The 21,840-nt window shown below is 37.0% G+C and overlaps 1 protein-coding gene and 1 long non-coding RNA gene across 20 annotated transcripts in view; one reads left to right on the top strand and one right to left on the bottom strand.

The window, feature by feature from the left end:
- TNRC6B (trinucleotide repeat containing adaptor 6B) overlaps nucleotides 1–21,840 on the bottom strand; it is a 153,536-nt gene that overhangs the window by 69,148 nt on the left and 62,548 nt on the right. For 2 of the 17 annotated variants that reach the window (XM_055712652.1, XM_055712655.1), the window contains exon 1: nucleotides 21,563–21,785. The exons of 11 other annotated variants lie outside the window; for them this stretch is intronic. In XM_055712652.1, coding sequence (XP_055568627.1) covers nucleotides 21,563–21,567 — 5 coding nt within the window. In that variant the 5' untranslated portion in view covers nucleotides 21,568–21,785. Of the gene's footprint in view, nucleotides 1–20,388; nucleotides 20,409–20,445; nucleotides 20,515–21,088; nucleotides 21,109–21,562; nucleotides 21,786–21,840 lie in introns of those variants that run through there. 4 more of the 17 variants (XM_055712645.1, XM_055712641.1, XM_055712649.1 and 1 more) reach the window with 4 other exon arrangements.
- Nucleotides 185–17,562, top strand: LOC106631637 (uncharacterized). 3 transcript variants are annotated; one of them, XR_003563328.2, is made up of 7 exons: nucleotides 194–469; nucleotides 4,836–4,875; nucleotides 7,202–7,324; nucleotides 10,523–10,593; nucleotides 12,265–12,411; nucleotides 14,583–14,664; nucleotides 14,947–17,562. It is a non-coding gene; the product is annotated as an uncharacterized LOC106631637 (long non-coding RNA). The 3 variants fall into 3 exon arrangements; XR_008732604.1 differs by lacking the exons at nucleotides 14,583–14,664; nucleotides 14,947–17,562 and having other exon boundaries at nucleotides 185–469; nucleotides 12,265–14,573; XR_008732605.1 differs by lacking the exons at nucleotides 7,202–7,324; nucleotides 14,583–14,664; nucleotides 14,947–17,562 and having other exon boundaries at nucleotides 196–469; nucleotides 12,265–14,573.

Genomic DNA, 21,840 nt, shown 5'->3' with positions numbered 1-21,840 from the left:
AACCAGGTCATTAATACAGATGTCAAACATTATCAGCCCCATCGTTGACTCCCATGGGGCACCATACTGTCCAGCTGCCAGGGACTGTGCATCGCTGACCATACCCAGCTCTGTATCAGTGACTCTGGCAATCCAGCTCTGGAATCCTTTTTTTAAAAAAAATGTGTTACCTTAAGAGTAGAATGAATAAGCATTTCTGTGCTTAGTGGTTCAGTGAGCAGGGAACTAATTACAGATATGTCTTCTGCAGAAGAACTGCAGCAGAAACCCCTAAATGAGCTACCCTCCTCTTCAGGTGTCTATATCGGTACAGCACGGCATTTTGCAGCCCATATTGACTCTGCAAGTCAAGCTCAAAGCTCTACCGGCAGCTTTACCAATGCTGCACTGGGGCTTTGAACTGGTTACAAATTGTGACACAAGTGAAGCTGCTGAGCATTGGTGCCACCTTAGTAATGCATTCTTGCAGGTATGTATGAGAAGTGCTAGAAAAAACACCTGTTTACTGTTAATCTTCTGACTGCAGTTAAAAAGCAAATGTTAACTCCTGACTACGGTGTAAACCAAATTTTAACAAAAGCGGCTCTGTACCTTATTAGATTACAAGCTTCTCTCTTAAATGCCAAGAATATATATTTATTTTTTTTAATACTAAAAAAAGTCCCAAGAAACTAATCTATTTGCTATGGTAACTGTGCCACAGTACATACAACAATTACGACATTTGTTTTAATGTCAGAATGTGACATTTCAGAAAGAATACTGAAAAAGTATAATATACTTTTAGTTTAATTAAATGAAACATTCTCCTAGAACATTTCCTAGAACATCTGTGGCACCAGCACAGGCCACATAGACAGTAAGAAACTGGTTCATACAGAACCTTTGTAGTTACATTTAAAATACATTTCAGTATTTCTTGGATTATAATTGACATTTTTTCTCATTCATTAAAAAATGAGACCTAAAAGCCAGCCTCGTAAAAGATCCAAACTATCTGGACATACAGGACAGAATTTTAGGGAAAGGTGGAAATAACGAAAACATTAGGTAACATCACATTACAGTGTTATTGCTGTAGTTGAACACACTTTAAAATACTGGGGGGTTTCTCAACTGTCATGGTGTGGCACTTCAGGAGGGATCAAGAAAAAACCTGAAATATATATTTAAGTGAAGCAGTTTCTGTCTAGTGACAGTTAAATTACCAAAAAACAAAACAACAAACCAAACCCAGACAGAAAGAAGCTTCTTTTAAGCAGTTTCTACTGAATGATGAGGTGCTTGGAATTCTATCTGCCTAGGGATATTATAAGGATACCCTCACAGCATCAAAATATATACTTCATTTTGTAAGTGATCTGATGTTTACTTTTATTCCATTTCCAAAGAAACACTCTAAATTCACTTGCTGTAAAACCCAAAACACTTTATACAAGTTAATTAATAGCCTGACAAGCACATTACATACCTCCAGATCTGTATAATACTGTAAAATTTTCCATATACAGTGCTTCAGGGCACTGTAGTAATGAAAATAACATTTATCAAACTGCAAGTCATTATTTTAATTACACTAAATCAAAATACTAAAGCAAGAATGTATTTAATTTTATCAGTGGGAAGTTAAGAACACTGTTTTCCACACAAATTTATTATTCATCTGTTGTAGGCCAAGCTGGAAGAACCAGTAAATTAAGGTTTCTTGAACTTCTAATGCATTTAAAAAAACCCCACTCTTACAGCTTGCTCACATTTTTTTGGCAAAGGTATTTAAGGTTTGCATTTTCTAATCCAGTTATTGCCTGAGGCAATATTTATTTTTAACAGGTAAGAAAATTCATTCAGCTCCTTCCTGCAAATAAGCAGCTACAAAGTTTCAGGACTGTCATGATCCACATCAGGAAGTCTAATAGGCAGAAGTAACTAACATATTTAGCAAGGTCTGTGAAATGCTTTATAAATCTTGCCAAATTACTGTCTCTTCAAAAAAACCTATCTGTGTACTGTTCAGCATACTCAGCTGGAGTTGGGCAGTAAATTCTTGATATTCCATTTATACTAAACATGCTCCATAAATTAAGGCTTGTAAGTAGGATTATATGAAGAATCCTGCACCACCACCCCCAGTTGCTGTTCTTGAAGAGTACAAACCATTGTTTATCCTCGGCAGAGACAAATACTATGCCTCTTCGTCCTTATGCCAGCTGAGCTGAGAGCTGAAGCAGGACTAACAGCAAATAAAAAGCCCCCGGGAACAAGCTACACAACAAGACTGTAATAAAGCAGGACAAAACCCCAGGTGCTTTCAGTTTGAATTCACCATAAGACACATGCACAAACCAGCACTTGCAATTCAGCTACACCTCACACTTCACTGGGCAAGTTGGTTCCTTCCTAAAGTACTTTAAGTAAGTTTTGAAGCTCCTTGTTTTAAACCATATTTATGCATTTTGCGCAATGGGTAAAATGCAGATGTAGCATCTTGTATGAAACAAAAAACTGAAACCCTGTATTTGCATGCATGAAGCATGGCAAGTTGCCTTCATTAAACACTACCGCACCTTATGTAATTAGACAGATGGTTAGCTGGTTAAGTCTTATATACATACTAAGTCTTAAGATACATACTTTTCAAAAGTTCATCAGTATCTTGTAATTTTAATGACAGTATATAATCATAACCTTCCTCTGTCAGATGAGGGAAAAACCACACAAGAGATTGATACAGATATTGTTATGCAATAGCCAAATACTAGATGCTATAAGAGCTGATTATCAATCTTGGCAATCACAAAGCTCAAATACAGATAGTACTCAGTCTAAGTAAGACTTGTATACCAGCTAAATACCATGGATTAGTGATTGAGTTCTTAGAATGCAATAAAGATTACACAGACACTTCACAGTGAAGTTGCAGTTAAGCACAGTATATACTGAATTTGAACGAGAAAGCGATCTGCAACAGGCAAAATTTGTTCTGGTCTGTGTCTAGATAACACATGTTCAAGGTCTCATGCTGACTCTAAAATGCAACTGTTACATCCATTACCTTCTCACCCTCCCCTACTTCTAATGATAGTATTTCCTTAAGAAATACCAGCATGTATTTAGCATGTTTAGCAGCTCAGTAGAGTTGTATACTTTTATTTTTCTTTCCTCCCTTCCCCCCAGCCCCTCCTCCTTAGAATTGTCTTGGGGGAGGGCAGCATAACATTTAATAACACGTGCTGAGCAACACAGAGCTTTCCCAGGGTATGTTACAAAACAAGAGACTACATGACCTGCTCAAGGTTACAGAAGGTTACAGAATGACTCCATTGCTCACTCTGAATTAAAAACTGGTATCCTTCTGACTCCTCCTGTATTTTCACTAATAAAATAATACCAGTACTGAACATTTGCACAGCTCCTTTCATCACAGCATGTCAAAGGCCTTTATAAATATTAATTAAGCATTGCAACAACACTAAGAAGTATGTACAACTTAATTCTGCACATGAGTAAACCCATGCAATAAATAACCTATGTTCAGTCATAGGACAAGTCAGCAGTATGGAGAATAAATGGCTCTTGCTATTAAGGAGCACTCCATTAGAAACAAGGACAGAATTAATACTCCAAATGTGATGTGAACAGCCCTTGATCGCTAATACATTAATATAAAGTTTAGGTCACACTCAGTCCTGCAAAGATTGCACTAAATTTCAGGCAGCATTCTCATGAAGACACCAAGTTTGGCTTCCTCCAAAGACAGAAAACAGTTCTCATGAGATTTTTATTAAAAGTCTGGTTTTGTCGTCTAGTAACTTTCTTCAGAGAAGACAGATATGAGTGTGATATTCTTTGGTACTTTTACAAAATTAACAAGTAATATCAAGCTGGGACACAATTCAAATACGAATTCAGATCCCACAAATGAAAGCAAGTTGCTTGTTAACAGTCACGTACTCCAGTAATTAAGGAATCAAAATACCAATTTCTTTGAAGAATTAAATATCCATTCTCAAAAAAAAGTAACCTTTACAAGTCCAAAATGATTGTTTTCAGCAAACTCTACTGTAGTCATCAACTTCAGTGATTTTACAACTTAATATAACATGTTCACACTTGACTGCTACAAACATTACTCCTTTACAGTTATTTACTCTTTCCAATGACAACTATAAGACACTGTAACACTCAGTTCTAGTGTGAAAGCCAACCATGCTAAAACATACCAAAGCTGATCTGCTTCTATGTGCTGCCATATTTGCAGACTTTAATGATAGAAGTTCAAATACATTTTTTTTTTAACTTAAATGCCTGTTAACCTAACAAAAAGACCCCAAAGGTGACAAGCACTGAACTCCTGCAAAATTTCCCTTTTAAGTTCAGTTTGAGAATCTGATGTTAATACAACAGCAAAAATTACTTTTGCTTTGGAGAAAGACTACTGTTTTCTACATAAGACAAAATCAAGTTGCACTAAAAACATTTACAGATTCACTTTACAGTGAACCCTGTGTTAGAAAAGAGGACATTGTTGTTACAATGTTGATAAAGAAATTAAATGAAAAATTGTGTAATTCATATTTCAAGCCTAGCAGCTTTTTGGGGGTTTTGTTAGGTTTTTTTTTAACCAGCTCAAGCACAGTTTTATTTCCCACCAAAATAACAGATTCAGTGAAGGCTGACACAGAGTTCACCAAATAAAAAACGGGGTTTTGTTTTGTGGGGTTTTTTTGGTTTTTTTTTTTATTTATTTTTTTAAAAATTACATTGTATGTTTTTCTTCTATGTAATGAAGGCCTGGATCTAATCAGGTTTTTTGTGTTTGTTTTACCCTTTCAAAGGTCGTAATCTGGCTGTAGCAACTTACTCTGGGTGATGAAGGTATGTATCGCTATTATAATTTTATCTCAGGTTTTCTTACAGCACAAAACCAGAGCACAATTCAGTATCTGATATACAGCTTTCATCACATGAAGCAATTGTTCTTCCCTCTTACATGGGACAACAGCTAGTTAACATAGTTTATGTTATCATTCAAGCATTACGTCTTCAATAGAGGACAGATGAGATTTAACAGGTAGGCTTCAATAAATGGTGTTCCACCCCCCACTCCCAGTTAATTCTTTGGAAATCAACAGCCCCAAAGTTGCTGAGTTCTGGGTTAACTAGTCACCCAGCCTTCAACACAACGATCTTGAAGATCCTAATCAATTCATTGCCACTTAGAAGTAAGACCAAGTTCAAGATCAAATAGTGCCGAGATGTTTCCAAACGTACTTGGAACCAAAGAGGGAGCAACCTGTTAAGTCTGCAGCCACAGAACCTTTACATCAACAGCAGCAGTAGTGTATGGTCTCCAGACAAACTGATCTAATACAGACACAACCATCAGGCAAGTAACTCTCCAAAACTAGAAAAGCACAGATACGTCATCCTTCTGCTACACCACAGTATTTCCAAGTTCATGCTTTGGTTCTAATGATAAGTCAAAAACATTTTTTCAGTGCACTTAGTTCTCAACAGAGTTTTACTATATACACAAAGCTGCTCATTCCTAGCTTTTATCTAGTATTATGTAGACATGGATATCCCATGCAAAATGTGTAATTGTGTTGCAGCATATTCTCACATTTTTAAGAGACACTGTGAGCCACGGAGGACCATATGTATACTAAGAAAGGAATCAGAACTATACTGTTACAGATCATGGTTGTACTGAAGGTCATCAAAATTCCACTGCAGACAACAGTGAAGTTAGGACCTGCCATACCAGTAATACAGAGATACAGCAAATACTGTATCACTAAACCACCCTATTTTATAAGGCTACTATTCAATATGTGTTGCTTACAGGGTAATTACATGATGATGATGATAACCTAAAATCTAGTGGAACAGCAATGCAAAATTTTAAGCCAGGTGTTTCAGAACAAAAAAGCTTAAATACATTTAGCACTTTAAGGGTATTAAACAGACTGTCCTGTCACACATCAACTTTGGCATGCATTTTAAGACATACTCTTTACAATATATAAACTAACATAAACCTCCTCCCTACCTACTTCTGTGTGAAGATTTAAATGGTGATAAAAATTATCTTGATAAATTAGATAAGCTGTCTCCTTAAAACAGCTTTTAGAATCAGATGCACACCACCATTCATGTGAGGGAGTGGTATTTGTAAGATGTATACATGGCATTAAAAGTGACTGATTTTATTAACAGACCATGCCCTACTGCTCTGTGCCTTGCACCTGCTGTTAAGGCAGATAGGCAGGAATCAGGTCTCATCCAGGCTTCAACGATGATGAGAGCCTGCAGACCTTGCTTAAGAAATAAGTAAATCAGAAGTGCATTAAGTCCTCTCCTTGCTGCATCGTTACATTCTGAAGGCCGAAACATGAGACTCACAGGCATAAAATATAAGTGAATAAAAGAAAGGTGTGGGTTTTACTATGGAATTTGATGTGTTCTCAATCAATAAAGAAAACTGAACTCTATCCTAGTGCAGTTTGCTCACAGGAGAGAGATATGCTAGGCTAGGATTCTACTTTTAAAACAGGAAGACCTCAGGGCACTGAAAAACAACTGCGTTTGACTCTTAGGGAACCTTCAAATCTGTTGAACACACTGAGCCTTTGCAGAGCCTGGTACAGAGGTGCGTGTTTGCCAGATGCATGATTCTCACCCTTCTTACTGCAGCCAGCTGTCCATCCTTTTCATTAGTCATTTTTCATTCAAAAGTGAGATCAATGAATTATTATTCAAAACATCTCAACTCAATATTCCATGTCACAACTTGTGACTAATTAAGATGTAAGCTGAAATTATTCATTGGCACATAGAATGAAAACCAGAGAATTTTAAAGAAACTGCGTGTAGGAAACAGGAAAAATGAAAACAACAACATAATACAAGAGCAAGACGTGACTTGTTTTGAACTACAAGAAACTAATAATCCTTCCTCATGCAGCTACTTAAGCAGCCAAAAAATTCAAAGCCTCTCCAAACTTGTCTCCTCATACAGTCAATTCAGTTTTGAGGATATCATTTTGATCAGGTAATAGTTTTCTTGGAATGACAAAGACCTCAAAATGGCCAAATACCCTCATCGAGGCATGCAGTGTCTATAAACACCACTTGCACTCTTAATTACCTACAACATTATTTTTTCCTGTCTGCAACTGTGAATCCTTCATTCATACAGGATGATGATCACTGTCCTGAATTAACAGTACCATACCAACGTTCTCTGGAACCCAGTGGTTTTCTATTTGCCCAAGATACTGTCAAAAACAGTGGGGGGAACACGAACAACCAAGACATAATAGTGAGTAGAAGTTGCATTGCTATACACTTTCCTAAGTTTCAAAGACTTGAAACTGCTGCTGTTTTTGAGGAACAATTACTTGCAGAACGCTTGATTTGACATTAGCTGTGCACCCTTCTTTCTTTGTGAAGGGCAAATTCTTAAAAATTTCAAAGGCCAGCATTAAATTTTTAAGTACATTATATCACAGGTCTATGATTTATGGTATGACTGCATACGTGTCAAGGAAAATTCCTTCCGTTTTAGGAATCTCCGAGGAAAACATGTATAATGTACTTCAGAAAGCTAGTAAAAATTAGTTTCCACATATAGCAAAGAAAAAAACTTCGCCCCCTTTTATTAATGTCTCCAAGCACAATGAATTGGCACGTAATGTTTGTACAAAAGTGTAAATGTGCCTCACTATTTGAAAGTTTGCTGCATCATTTCTCCTCATGTTTTTAATTACTTGCTTCCATTAACTGGAAAGATGGAGAAACCCCAGAATTTCTAAGTAAACATCTTATTACTTCTTTTTGTTTGTGGGGTGGGGATTTTGTTGGGGTTTTTATTGGGGGTAGTGGTGGTGGTGCTGTCGAGTTTTTAATATTTTTAACTTTGGTTTTGGCAAGCTATGCTTGGAAAGATGAAAGAGACAGCTGTCAGTTCTCCATAGGAAGCATTATCAGGAAGGATATTAGAAGTTCAGTCAAGAGCTTTGTAGGGTCACAGAAAACTGCAACTGCCAAATGATAAGCACATTTTTAAAGAGAGACCACTCTGGGTATAATCAGGTTAACACCACGGTTAACACTAGAGATACAGTAAGAACTTAAGCAGGAATTTACTAGAACCATGGAACAAAACCATCACAAGTAGCAGCCACTGTGTTACAATACAGTACTGTCACCCTAAATTGCATGTCTTCCTGATTTAAGCGGGAAAACATAAGCCTTTGCTAAACACAGTAGTGAATCTTACCTGTAATCTGTGCAGGTGACCTGAGACACCCATATAGCAGTAACTTAAAAAAAAAAAAGTAAAAATCTCTCTTCTTCATTCCAGAAGGAATGGAAAAGCATGGAAAACAGCATACTGCAGGCCATACGATCATACCTGTTTAACAATCTATTTAAAATTAACTAGCCACAGTAGTTATGAGGCAGAAACAAAAGAACCTCTAAGAAACTGTCCATTAATACACAGAGACGACTGCCACCTCTCACATTCAATAATCTGATAAGCTATTTTTGATTCATCCATTTTTACAGTCCTGATGCTGTGCACCATTCCCTAGCTGCATTTTTAAAAAGTTAACTTTATTTCATGCCTTCTGGAAATAAAGCATAGATTAAACCACCTAGTCTAGACACGAAACTCTTACTAATTGCTAAGTAAACAATCATTTCCTTACTTCTTAAACAAAGACATTAGAAAGTTTATGTGAAAAGTGTTCACTCTGTCCTCAGGCATTTGTCTAAACTAAGGATAGTCTCCCACCAGGGAAAGAATTTCTTTTAACTATGCTGCTACTTTTGTGGAATTTTGTCTGCCCAATCTCGGCAGCCACTCATCTGAGAAATTTTGCTATTTGTACTGAGTGAAGAAGACAAGAGTTTTGAAATCCTGATTGAGGGTTATCATTCCTTGTCTCTTTCCAGGAATGACAGTTTACAGATTAAGTGATTAATTTCACTTGCTGCTTATGTCATTCACAAATACAGCACCAGATCAATTTCTAACTCCAATCCCATTTAAGTATCTCTTGCTTTTTAATACGGTAGCTTAAGATAACATAGAGTTTTTTTAAAGTAGTAAATAATCAATCTGAGGACTGGATATATGTTTCACTTGAAAAATCTAGTGTCCACTCATACCCAAGAAGCAATAAGGATATATTTTTAAATTAATATACATTACCATCAAAGCAAAAATTTCTCTCATAAACTAAGTCAGCTCTATGATATCTTTATTCCAAAAAGCTTTCATTCTTTCACATGTAAATTCACATCAGAAAGTTGCTTCAACATACAAAAATTCTAAGATGACAGGAAGTTGCAAACCACATATAAAATGGCTATGGTTAATCTTCCAGACATGCACCACTTTTTCTGCTATGGAAGAGTAAAACAAATAAATAAAACTAGGTAATCCAGAGAAGAAACCAAAATGGCGAAACTGCTGCACTGCCACCTAAGAGGTTACAAAAAGCACCACCACAATGGTAAACAGAGAATAAAAAATTTAAGTGGCAAGGGAAAAACTGAGGTGGAAATCATTGTGATATAACTGAAATTTACCATTTAACACATTTCTACAGTTCCAAGATTAAGATAGTTTGTCTTGTTAAATTCTCAACCCAAATAATGTTTGCTGCTTTTAGGAAATTTTTGCCTTCCTGCATTATGGAAGAGTAACAGCTTATTTTTAATGAAAACCATTTACTTCTCCTGTTCAACAATGATGTCATAAGACACAAAGAAATGCAGAAAACTTACAGAGATTGTAAATTTCAATGAGAAACAGACTTTTTTACTTCTGGGTAGCTAACAACATGTACTTTTTTTCAACTTCAGTCCTAACAGAGGAATAGCTACATCAAAACAATTTAAAGCATGCAGCATATAGAGTCACATACGTTCTTCCCATTTCCAGTGACAAAAAATAATTTTTACCTCTGCGGACAGTAGATCTGAAAACAGATCCTCCTGTCTTTAATTAACAGCTACCTCTTCCTTATCTACCACAGATCAATTCTGTAAATGTGTGGAACACAGCAGTTTCATTTTTTAGACACTATGCAAAACCAGTGTATAATACACGACAAGAATGTGACATATTCACTGTTCCACAAATATCGGCATTTGTGATCTATTCAGTTAAACCTCCTCCTCTATCCTCTTTAAGAAAGGTAGCTCTGCATAAAGACAGGTCAACTCTTTGCTGCTATATAAAGTTGAAGGTTAAAATGTGTAAGCTGATGTGGGAGACTATTTCCTGCTGAAAGAAAAGCCCTTTAAACACTACAACCTCAAATCTAATTTGTCAGCTTATTGATGCTTCCATGCATACCGTCAGCGCAAAGTATCTATTTTACTATGAAGCCAATGCATTGAAAAAATGATCAATGCTACCTAGCAAAAAGATTAGCATGACCTTATAGTAAAAATGATGCAGAATTCAATCACTCACATAAGCATTTAAAATTCCAAATTTCAGGTGAAGGACCAGACCTTCAGCTTTAATCAAAATCATCTGCTATGCTGGAAGTGCCAGCTGGACTTACGGTAGTAAGTACAATTTACATGTGGCTGACTTAAATGGGGAAGCGTACTAAGAGTCACCAACTCTTTCATTATGCTCTTTACAAAGAGTATCGGGGGGAAAAAAAACAAATACATTGGACACTACTGGAAACAAATCCTTAGTTAAACTGGCCTTTGATAAGCTTGCTCTTAACTAACATGCTGTTTTAAAGAGAGGAAAGATGAACTTTATTCTGCCACTGCAGCTGCCTCTACCAACTTAAATCAGGGGCAACACAGCTCAGAATTAAACAAGTTCAGCCTGTCTCCCACTCGCTGTCACAAGAATCTAGTCCATAGTGCTGTTTCGGGTGGTGACTGGGTAGCAACTCTGAACTCAGCCACTCATCACTATATGGTTACAGTGTTTCTGGAAGACCTGCTGCTAAGAACTATACAATTAGTTCTTCGCAATTTAATTACAACATATTACCAGCTGTAATAGGTGAATAAAGCAAGAACTGCCACAACAATGTCAATCTCTATAAAGAGGTCCAGGCCTGTGCAACAAAGTTGACAAACATCCAGTTTAAGTCTCTCCTGAAGCCACAACCAAAGGGAATAGGGACTTGTAAACAAACAGCTGAAACTGAAACGGAAAGTCAGAAAGCATTTTTCATCTGTCTCGGTCAGCAGGGTGCATAAAAAAAAAAAAAAAATAAAAAAATATAAAAGTAGATCACTGTAATGCTCAAATTAATTATTCTGATTTTTGTTAACTACCAATGAAATTTTTAGATGCAGCCTCAAAGTGCACACCACTCAGTAATGATTTGTTCCAAATAGTGAAATACAGTCACACTGCACACACCAGGAGACACTGGGGCACTGTTGCAGAGTCAGGGAGAAAAGAGAAAGGAGGGCTTAAGTGCTTCAACCCCTCAGAAGTGAAATATTTTATTGTTAAGTTTTCAATACCGGTATTTCTTTTTGGAGCTATTTAACTTTTTTTTAACAGACAAAATGAAAATTACTTCCTGGCAAAACACTGAGGTGTTTTTTGTTTATTTGTTTTGGGTTTTTAGTTTGTTTTCTCTAGCTACATTCCATGTTAGTAATTTAGGAAAATAACCTTACTACACACTTGCATAGGGCCTCAGTTAGCAAGAAATGGTACACAGATAAAGCAAATGTACCTGTGGAAAAAAAACCAAACCCTTCTTTGCTGCTACAGCTTGGAACTAATGACATTTTCCCTGGTAAAGGAAGTCCCTTTTACTGTGAAAATGGATTTATTAATCCCTGCCAGATTTTTGACAATACAGAAAATTAACTCATAATGGTGATGCTCACTCTATGACAATATTTTAGATCAAAACCTCTTCCCAAATGGAATTCCTCAAAAAACCAAAATTGTCCACACACTCAACAAAAGCTACTCAAAGTTAAGTTTTTACTTCAGGAAGAAAATACCAGTCAGCAAACCTACAGCAGGTTCCCTCTCTTCTTTCATACTGCACTGAAGGATAACAATGTTTAAAGCCTCATAAAAAACTTGTCAAAAGTGTTAAATATAAAACGTGAATTTCTGTTTAATGAACAGTTACTTCAGGAAGATTGCCTCTGAACTAGGTTTTCACTTTATTTTAAAACATCAAAGAAAATTATGTACTTTTCAGGGTGTTTTTTTTTTAAATAACATCACTGTTTCTTCAGGTAGTAGGCAGAGCAGCTTCATGCAGAGCAGTTCTTAAGCCCCAAATTCCTCTACCCTCAACAAAAGCCCTCAGCCTGACCTCAAGACTCTGACTGCACTAGAATTTGCTAGAATTTATGACCCAGCTACATTAACCATACTCCTTGGTAAGTGGAAATCCACAACTGCTGAATGGAAGTTTTAACACAGAAGAGAACTCTCAGCATTTGAAACTGAGAAAGGTGAAATACCCAATTCCATCTTTTTACCCACATTATAATTTTAGTTAAATCGGCTTTGTTCCCGTAAAGCCATAAAGGAAAAAGAAAAGCATCATTTTGTTCACAATTCAATACAGCTGTAAATTCAATACAGCTGTCTATGACTGGCTTCAGCCCCAGGCCAGAAGCCAGGAACTTCTGAGTTCAAGTCTGGCTCTGCCATTTACTTTCTGTGTGGCCTTCAGAGAGCCTCTGAATTTCTCTGTGGCTCCTCTTCAATCTGTACACTTACCTTACAGAGTGACACTTGCTTTGTTTGTGCAGGCTCTTCCCAAATAAAAAACTTGAATTGACTTTGAGAGCAATTTTTACTACTGCTGTAATGCTTAAGGCGCGCTAAGAAGTCTCCACATGTCAGCTGATACATGATGGTTTTTAACTGCATTGACTGCCAACATGCGCATACTACATACATGCATATATATATGATACACAAAGATCAAAAGATGCAGTTAAGTTGGAATAGATAATTATTTCAAAGTTTGTTAAAAAACAGGATGAAAAAGTGAAATCATCAAGTTATCTGCTATAATTAAACTTACAAGGCAGAACAACCTACAACCTTGGTTTTGTTACCCCACTGAGCCAGTGATTAAGTTTTTAACAGCTTAACATTAAATGCATAGGGCATCCAATGCTCAAGCTACAACATTACAACTAATATTTTAGAATATTACTTTTAACAATAGAAAAATGGCCTAGAAATGTGAAGGGGAAAGAGGACTTAAGCTTAACCAAGTTACCTAACACTAACTGAAACCTCATTTAAATTTTCTTCAGAAAAAGATCAAGGGAAGTTGTGTTAACGTAAGCTGACCATATACTTCCAAGTCTATTGTAGAAGAGTTTCACTTCACAATATCTAGACTGAAGAAGAATGTAATGGAGGCCGACACTAGCTAACCTCAACTTTTCCTAACTGCAGTGATCCAATCATGCAAATACAGTTCACCTTTACAACAGTATATGCTGCCTTTAAATCAAGCCAGGGAAGAAAACCTGTCCCCAAAACTTTATCAAGACAGGTGCACTTTCCAAAAATCAACCCGTTTAGTTATTCTTGGCCTAACCATAGCTTTATGGTACATTGAGCTGTCAGTGTAATAAATCCTAAATTCTCAAAGTTTAGCCTCCACCTTCTTCTGCCTTTTTCATCTTGTTTCACCTAAAATCTGCTAAGAACACACTTCCAACAGTTTTTCTGTAGCAGGACATAGGAATTATTTGTAGAAAGTAGTAAACAAAGCAAAACCGTCTCTCCCAATTAACTATACAGCAGATTAAATTAATTCAGAATAATGTGTTATTTTGTGATAAAAGCAAATCACTCAGGGACTTAATCTGAAACAGGCATTCCAGAATAGCTACCACGCAAAGGTGGTGGTTAAATGCAAATTCAGATAGCTTTTGCACAAGGACGACTAAACTGGTTCAACATACTGAAAAACTGCCTGCATGCAAGACTTAAGGTTTTCTCCCATCCCAAGTAATTTACTAAAACTTTCCACTGTAATTCAGCATTTTTCAAAATCTATTTGCTGATTAAACCCTAGAAAGCTAGAGAAATACCATCATGTAGTAGTACATCTAAACAACTTATTAGGAAGATTACATCTTTACCCAGATGAGATTACATTTCTAGTTTCCTACATCACACTACCATCAGCATGTTTCCGTCAGACGAAGCAGTTGTGAATACTACAGCAAGGCCATCATATTGGTTAGCAAGCATTCCTACCCGGGTAATCTAGATCTGCTCCAAATTGAATTACAGGACACAGGTAAAGACAAAATAAAACAAAAATAACCCTAATGCCTTGTCCACTTTCTCTCTCAGCATTGTTTGGTCTGGTTGAGATGTGTCAAACAGATAACCTGAACATTACCTGCAAAGGAACAGAAAATTTATTTGACTCTAATGCAAAACTATTTAATTTAAAATCCCCATTAACATTGCTGTAACTGACTTCTGTAGCATCAGCTGGAGCCTTCTTTTACACTAGGTTAAAAAAAAGCTTTTGGGGTTTTACTTCAGTTTGACCAAGATTTTTTTACAGGCAATTTGAACCTAGCCAACATTTAGATTCCAACCAGTGCACGTGAACTTGTAATGACACCCACAAAGAAAAACAGAGCCAGGTACAGAATGACAAACGTAAAACCTAAACAGGATATCCTCTATTTCCATGTACTACATTTAAAATCAGTTTTAAATAATTGTATTTTTTTAATTTATTTTTTAGTATTTAACATAGAAGCTCCCTTGAATAAAATAGTGGGGTAATAACACTAACAGTACCCAAGTAAAGCCTAACAGAATATAATAGGTTTATTTTTGTAGTCTTAACTAGACTACAGAAGAATACATTTTGAAAAATTCACATGGAGATCACGATCTAATTGCTTTTTTCTGTTTTGCAGGACCACCAGTTTTTGATGCACAAATGAATAAAACAGGAAAGGATGTTAGCTAAGTTTCAGTTCCTTCCACCCTCTCCTGCCCTGCATACAGAAGACATCCATTTTCATTTTTATTGCCTTCAAACTCTCTCCAGTAAAATAGTCTGGAAAAAATTCAGCAAGCATTGCCAGATTAGAATTTCCAAGCATTGAAATACCAAAATCCACTTGTATGTTGTGAAAGAATTATCCTCCCTATAAATTGTTCAGGAAAGGCCGAGCATAGACATGCTGTATATTTAGCTGGCAAAGTGACGTATCGGAGTGTATCAGTCTCACTTCAGTTGATGAAGTTCTCAGTAGTAGTCATGCTCTTGCCAAAGAAAGCTGTTTTGCAGACAAGTCTAGAATATCAACACTGAATTAAAACCATGTGTTTTAAATCAGACCCTGAATCTAGCATGATTGCTCAACTGAAATTATATACAATTAAAAATATAAATGCTAATACAGAACCTGCAACAAAAACATGCATGCTGCTACATTAGGACTCTAATATTAAAGTTGCAATGTCTTCTACTACACACAGTAAAATTTAAACCAGGGAAAAAAAGTGGAAGAACGTGGAGCACTTATTTTAAGGAAGGTTTAAATAACAAGAACATGGTGTCCTGGAGAACTGAATGGTTCAGGCATAACCAAGTTCACAAATGAAGACTGAACCATGATGACAACACATTTGTGTATATTTGCCACAGAGCACATGTAAAACGGGACAATTGAGCTCAACTCTAATTAATGGTTAAGTGGCATTTACAGAATATGTATGTAACCTTTCCTGTTTTGATATAGGTCAACTAGCCCCAAAAGTTCAAAATCTGCAACAGCTATGGTGCGTACATGCTTAAAAAAAATAAATTCCTGCAGTCTCACTGCAGCTGAAGTTTTTCATGTGCGCACAGGCTGTACTCAAGAGCCACTATGAAATTAGATGGACAGCTTATGATTGTGCTGTTTAACAAATGCCATGCTTAAGGAAGGGGAAAAAAAACCCCAACAAACCAAAAGCTGAGAATATTAGGAGTAATTGTTCCACTGTTTCATTTTTCTAAAAAATACTCGTTCTCTTGATTCAGAAATTAAGACATTCTGTTCAAGTTCAAATCAGTTCTTGGGTTCAGCTGTTAGACCCAGATCTGTACTTCAGGAAGCCCAAACTCTGCATCTACTGAAAACACTGGGAAAGATGAGCACCCTCCCCTTATTTCATAATTTAAGCTTGCATGGTGGGGTTTGGTATATTCTTAAGGATTTAAAGAGAATGGCCACCCTCATTGAAAAATACTCATGCCTTTTTGCTTTTTAGTTGCTGAAGTAACCATCCTGTTCAAAGCACACTCAGCTACAATGGAGCTCAGTATCAAAATAATGCTCTTCTGACACAAATCAAACAATGCTTATTCATTTGCAGAGAACATATGTATCTACAAAATAGCTGAAATACTATTGAATACAAAATTGAAATATTTTGAATACAAAAAAGCTGAAGTGTTTCTTCTTTGCCAGATCACCTCCCTCTATTATATTTTGCTGCTCTTATTTGAACTACCTCAACATTTGTTGTCCTTCCCTACTGTTCAAAATGCTCTGAGTCAAGGCCTCACAAGTACCATCCTAAAAAGAGCAGCACTCCCCTGCTGGCATGAAATGAAACACAGTTGTATCTTTAAGCTTTGTTTTGGTTTTGTTGTAATAAATTCCAAGGCTACATTTCACTTCTGAAAGTCCAAATTCAACATAAATTTTTCCAACTACCAGTATCATAGTACTTGTAGATAATTTTCCCTTCCTAACATACACAAGGATCCCTTTAACTTCAGACACAAATTGTGGTACTGAGAGGAACAGTACTCAGCTCTTATGCTTACTGCCTGTGGTTTTTAACAAGACTCCCCTCAGTAGTTTCTCTCCAGGTGTATCAGCATGTATTTTTTCATGCTCTTTAACCCTTGGTTTGATTTGTTCTGCCTTTTAAGATAATCTCCTGTTTTATTAATCTATCTTCTCTTAGGTACCTGAAAAAACACCAGGGTTTGTACCTTATGTTTTCCACATGACTAAAAAAAGCTAACAAAAATTAGTCCTGGAACTACAGTATTTTGGAAGAGGATCAAGGTTTGTCTTTCAATTTGCCCATAGTATAATACCCAAATATCACATCAACCAGTTCTAAGTTAAGACTTTACAAAAATTATTATAAATGTGTAATTCTAGTAGCACAAGAGCATTTCAGCCCTAAACTGTAATGCCAGCATACTGTATATGACAGGAAAATAACCTTTAAAATTACAACATCCATAAAAAGGCTTAGGAGCTCCTTTCAAAACTGTGTTATAGCAATATGTATAAAAAATACCAGCATACATTCATGCTCCTCCCAAAAATATACGCTCTGTATCTACAAAAAAGAAAAAAAAAACCCTGTTGTCTTCTTTGGTTGGAAGCCTATGTACAAAGGAGAAAAATTATTTAAGCAGTGAAAAGTGCTAAATGTTCAGGTCTGGAGCTGGAATTCACCACAAATACAGAAAGGCACCGTTCCTCTTGTACCCTCTTCCAACAATCATGGTACCATCACTACAACAAAACAGAAGTATTTTCAGTACATGTATTTTTCATCTCTATGATGCGTCAACATTTGCCCTCAACAATGAAATGGCCAGAAAGTGTTATCTTGACACCCAGCTTTAGATAACTTGTTTGACCAATACTTGAAACTGGCATATATAATCACACCGACTAAATACCAGTGTTACATTAAAAACTAAAACTGCTGTTTCTTGAAATAAATACTGAACTTGTCTTGCTTTGAGAAGCAGTAAATCTTTGCATTCACCTAAACAGAGTTTTATATCTGTTTATTGAATTAATTCTGCAGTAATAATTATAGCTAAATATTTTTAAGTTTAGCCACTTAAAATCTAAACACCTTCCTCAGCAGGATTCTTCTGAGTAAAAACATCTCTTTTTTTTGCCCTGACACTACATACCACCCTTTACAAGACTTTCAGGAAGGTCACAAAACTAAAACCCAGATACCCACACCTGATCCTCTTGACAGGGCACAAAGTATAGCTTTTTAGAGCTAACCACTGTATGTATCTTGTTTTCCTTCCTCAAGTTTTGAGCTGTTTAAATAGCAAACCTATACTTAACAAGCTGAAACAGCTTTTAGAAAGGAGGTAGGTTTCTTCTTAATGAATTAAAGCAAAAAAAACCTCAAACTTTTCAGTTATAAAACAACTGCCAGCTGAAAAGATTATAAAATGTGCAGATTCCAACAAATATTGTTCAAAATAAACTGTAAACTAAGCTTCTTGCCTTCCATCCTGGTCACCAAAAGGAAATTAGATCCATAATGACCAGAATTACAGAATTCTGCTTCGAGGTGCAAGCCACAATTTTTTGCAGGGTTACTAAGAAATGTACAGATAAAAATTCCCTTCCATTAATACACGAATTCTATAGATCTTTTTTCATTTATAGATTTCGATGCTTTCTCCTCTACTCAGCCACCTACTAATAAGTAAGGGACAACAGTTTCAAAAGGTTAGGCTTAGCTGCATCCAGCCAGCAAAGACTGCATGATCTTATGAAGTTTCTTTTTTTTTTTTTCCCCTCCCCAGCAGGAGAGAAAGAGGCTTATAAAAAGCCACTGAAAGTAAGCATACTGATTTTTCAGACACTTGTTTTCCCTGAATTTTTCTCCCATTAAAACTACAGACTCCTGTATAGCAAAGCTCAATAGTAATAAGGCTTTTCTTGTCAATTATTTCTCAAGAATCTCTTAGATGTAGTGCAAAAAACTCCAGGGGCTCTGCTGACTACAGACTTCACTGTAGTTTTCAACTTACTAAAACAGTCTGCTTTGGAAAGAGACCGATTCCTGTAGATACCAATAACAATCGACATACAAATGCAAACAGAAAAATCAAATAAAGCTTCCGAACCCAGTGTCATCACTCTAAACTGAATGAAGCAAAAAAGGCTCCACCACCCTAACACTTCTGCAAGCTTCAGATAGGAACTGCAGCTCTAGTCAAGTCTCAAAACATTTTGAAGTATTTTGTTCCCTTCATACTGCAGGAACATACTGAATGCAAACAGCACTGACAACTGCCCAGACCCGCACATTTAAAATTCTACCATTTCACAAGCTGCAGAGTCCTCAACACACCAGATTTGATAATTGGTCCTTCCTATCCACAGTGTAGTGTCTCACAAAACTACTTAAATCTTTGACAGACTCTATACTGGAATAATTTCTATTCTGCTCAACAGCTGCTTTTTGTCTGTCCAGAACAGCATCTACAGCTATGAGCAGTTGCAGTTATTATAAAATATCCTGTATTCAATCTTCCCAACAATCAAGCTATACTAACATTTACATAATTTGGAAGTAAGCGACTGTAATGCATGAAGGCAAAAAATACACAGGAAAGGCGACTGTTTTTCTCAAGTGCAGATTCTGGGAAGGGTACAACCTGCAATAATGCCAACTCTAACAAAATTTAGGTTTTCATTACTTCCTCAGTTCAACAATCCTATGGTACAGCAATTACCATGTAAACTACAAATTGAGGTTTAGGTCCAGTAAATGCCAAATCTGAGAAAACTACTACTTCATATTGCATTTGAAAACAGTTCTAATGTCTAATTAAGATTGTCAATCAACAGGTATATTGAACATATTCTGGCTACATCAGAATCTCCAGTAAGCCCAAGAAGGTTTTGAATATCAAAAGCCATCAGGCTGCATCAGGTCAAAGACACAGAACATTTTTACAGTATTTCTCACACATATACATGCCAATAACACCAGGATGGCATCTGGTAAGGTCATTAACCCTAAACAGGGAGAACATATTATTTCAGGTATGACCTGGGTTATACATTACTATTAAACTTTTTAAGACCAAAATTATCAGCATGATACACTGTATCAAATTTGTGTGGAGTTTTTATTAGCTTGCTCTAACTTAAAATAAAAATCACACCTTTAATTTCCACGAGAAACAATATACTGCAGAATTATTTCAAATATTTGCGAGCCAGTGGAGCAGGAAGCCAGCGGGGGGGCTGGGAAAAGCCCTGATATATACTACTACAAGATTATCATGAGGACAGTCAGATGTATTTTCAGTAAAGGTATCCAAATCTGTCTCCTCCATTTGTGTTTAACTGTATAGCTGTAAAGCCACAAAGAAATACAAAATATAACCCATCCTGTCAGTTTACAAAGTTGACCTGCTAACCATAACCAATGCACACATACACTGCAATGGGAAAGTACATTCACATGATTATTCACATAATAATCTGCTGCTTAAATACCCAGCTACAAAAAGAAAAATATCGTAGTACAAGGCCTATCAGGAAGGGGTGAAGAATAATGTATACCACCATGGAGAATTTTCTTCACTTAACCTTACTGAAAGGCGCATTACATCACACTCTTACAATGCAGGAGGAGGGGCCTGTTCTCAGAAAGCAAGCTTCAGCTATTCCCCTTTAATTTTCTGCTTGGTTCTGGAGGGAGATGCAAAAATAACTTGAATTTAATTTTTTAGTAACATAGAAGACTGGAAAAAAAGCGAGAAAACACAGCTTTTTACCTACATTTACTAGCGTGCAGATCAACACTGGTTTTATAAAGAATGCACAGCAAAGGTGTAGAGAACATCTGCAGTACCCAGCACCTTACGTTTGCAAGCTTGCAAGCGTGCATTCCTAAATATCTGCCCCGCATATCATCACCCGCTAGACCCGCTAAGCAAAGAAGGGTCGCCTCACTTCGAGACCACTGGACACGATAGGTCCAATTTTCAAGCCGGCACCACCTCGCACGCCTAGCTGGCGTTAGCTCCCGATGCCATGTTTCTGGGGCAGGAGCATTAGCTCCCAACGCCGGCCGAAACGGCGGGTCTGCCCGCTACGGGGAGGGGGAGGGGAGCGGCAGCCCGAGCCCGCGCAGGAGCCCGGCGGCGGCGGCGGCGCGCGCTCCGCTCGGCAGCGCTCCGGCAGCGCGGGAGCCCTCCCAGCCCCGACCCGCACCGGGCGCCGTACGTTTGGGTGGCGGTTTTAGGGATTTTTCCTTTCTCACCAGGAAGGATGGCTCGGTGAGAACACTTCCCCATCCGTCCCTCGTCGGACCCAGCAGCAGAAAGAATGCAAACCCATTTTTATATATGCAAATTTTTGCAGCAGATTTAAGACCTTCGGATGCTGTGGGGCAGAAATCACTGTTTAAGCCTCTATTTAAATAAAACAAGAATTTCAGTACTATCTTGTACTTCAGCAGCTTGGAAAACATAAACGATCTTCTGCAATTTGCCTAAGTGTTTTAAATTACATATCTCTTCAAAATCCACATACACTTCTACGGAGCCCTCCCTTCTAAAAAGCCCTAAAAATCCACTAAAAGTGCTTTACACGTAAAACCAGACAACATCTGAAGCAAGTATTTGTGCTAGAGAAAACGCCTCTGCAAAACCACGGATGAAAACCGTCAGCTCAGGCTCTTAAAATTTACTGATAGGTAAAAACAATAATAAAAAAATATAAATGTACCACTAACCTCATAAAGTGCAGCAGTGCTTAAATCCAGCGAGTTGAGGCATACAAGGTAGAAATGGAAATGAAAAAAGATCCAAAAATGATTTTGTGTTTGTTTTGTTTTTGTTTGGTTTTTTTATTATTATTATTATTATTCTTATTTCAAATGTTCAGAAACCAGCAGAGACTCTGTCGGCCATTTTGGCTTGAACTCCCTCACTCTCTCTCTCCCTCCCTCCCTCTCTCTCCCTCTTGCTCTCTCTAAAGGAAGAAGCTTTTTGTGACCTTCAAATAGAGGCA

Source organism: Falco cherrug, chromosome 5, assembly GCF_023634085.1.
Source record: "Falco cherrug isolate bFalChe1 chromosome 5, bFalChe1.pri, whole genome shotgun sequence".
NCBI classification, from domain to species: domain Eukaryota; kingdom Metazoa; phylum Chordata; class Aves; order Falconiformes; family Falconidae; genus Falco; species Falco cherrug.
Note: the sequence above shows the minus strand (reverse complement) of the source record. Positions and strands in the feature narration are given on the sequence as shown.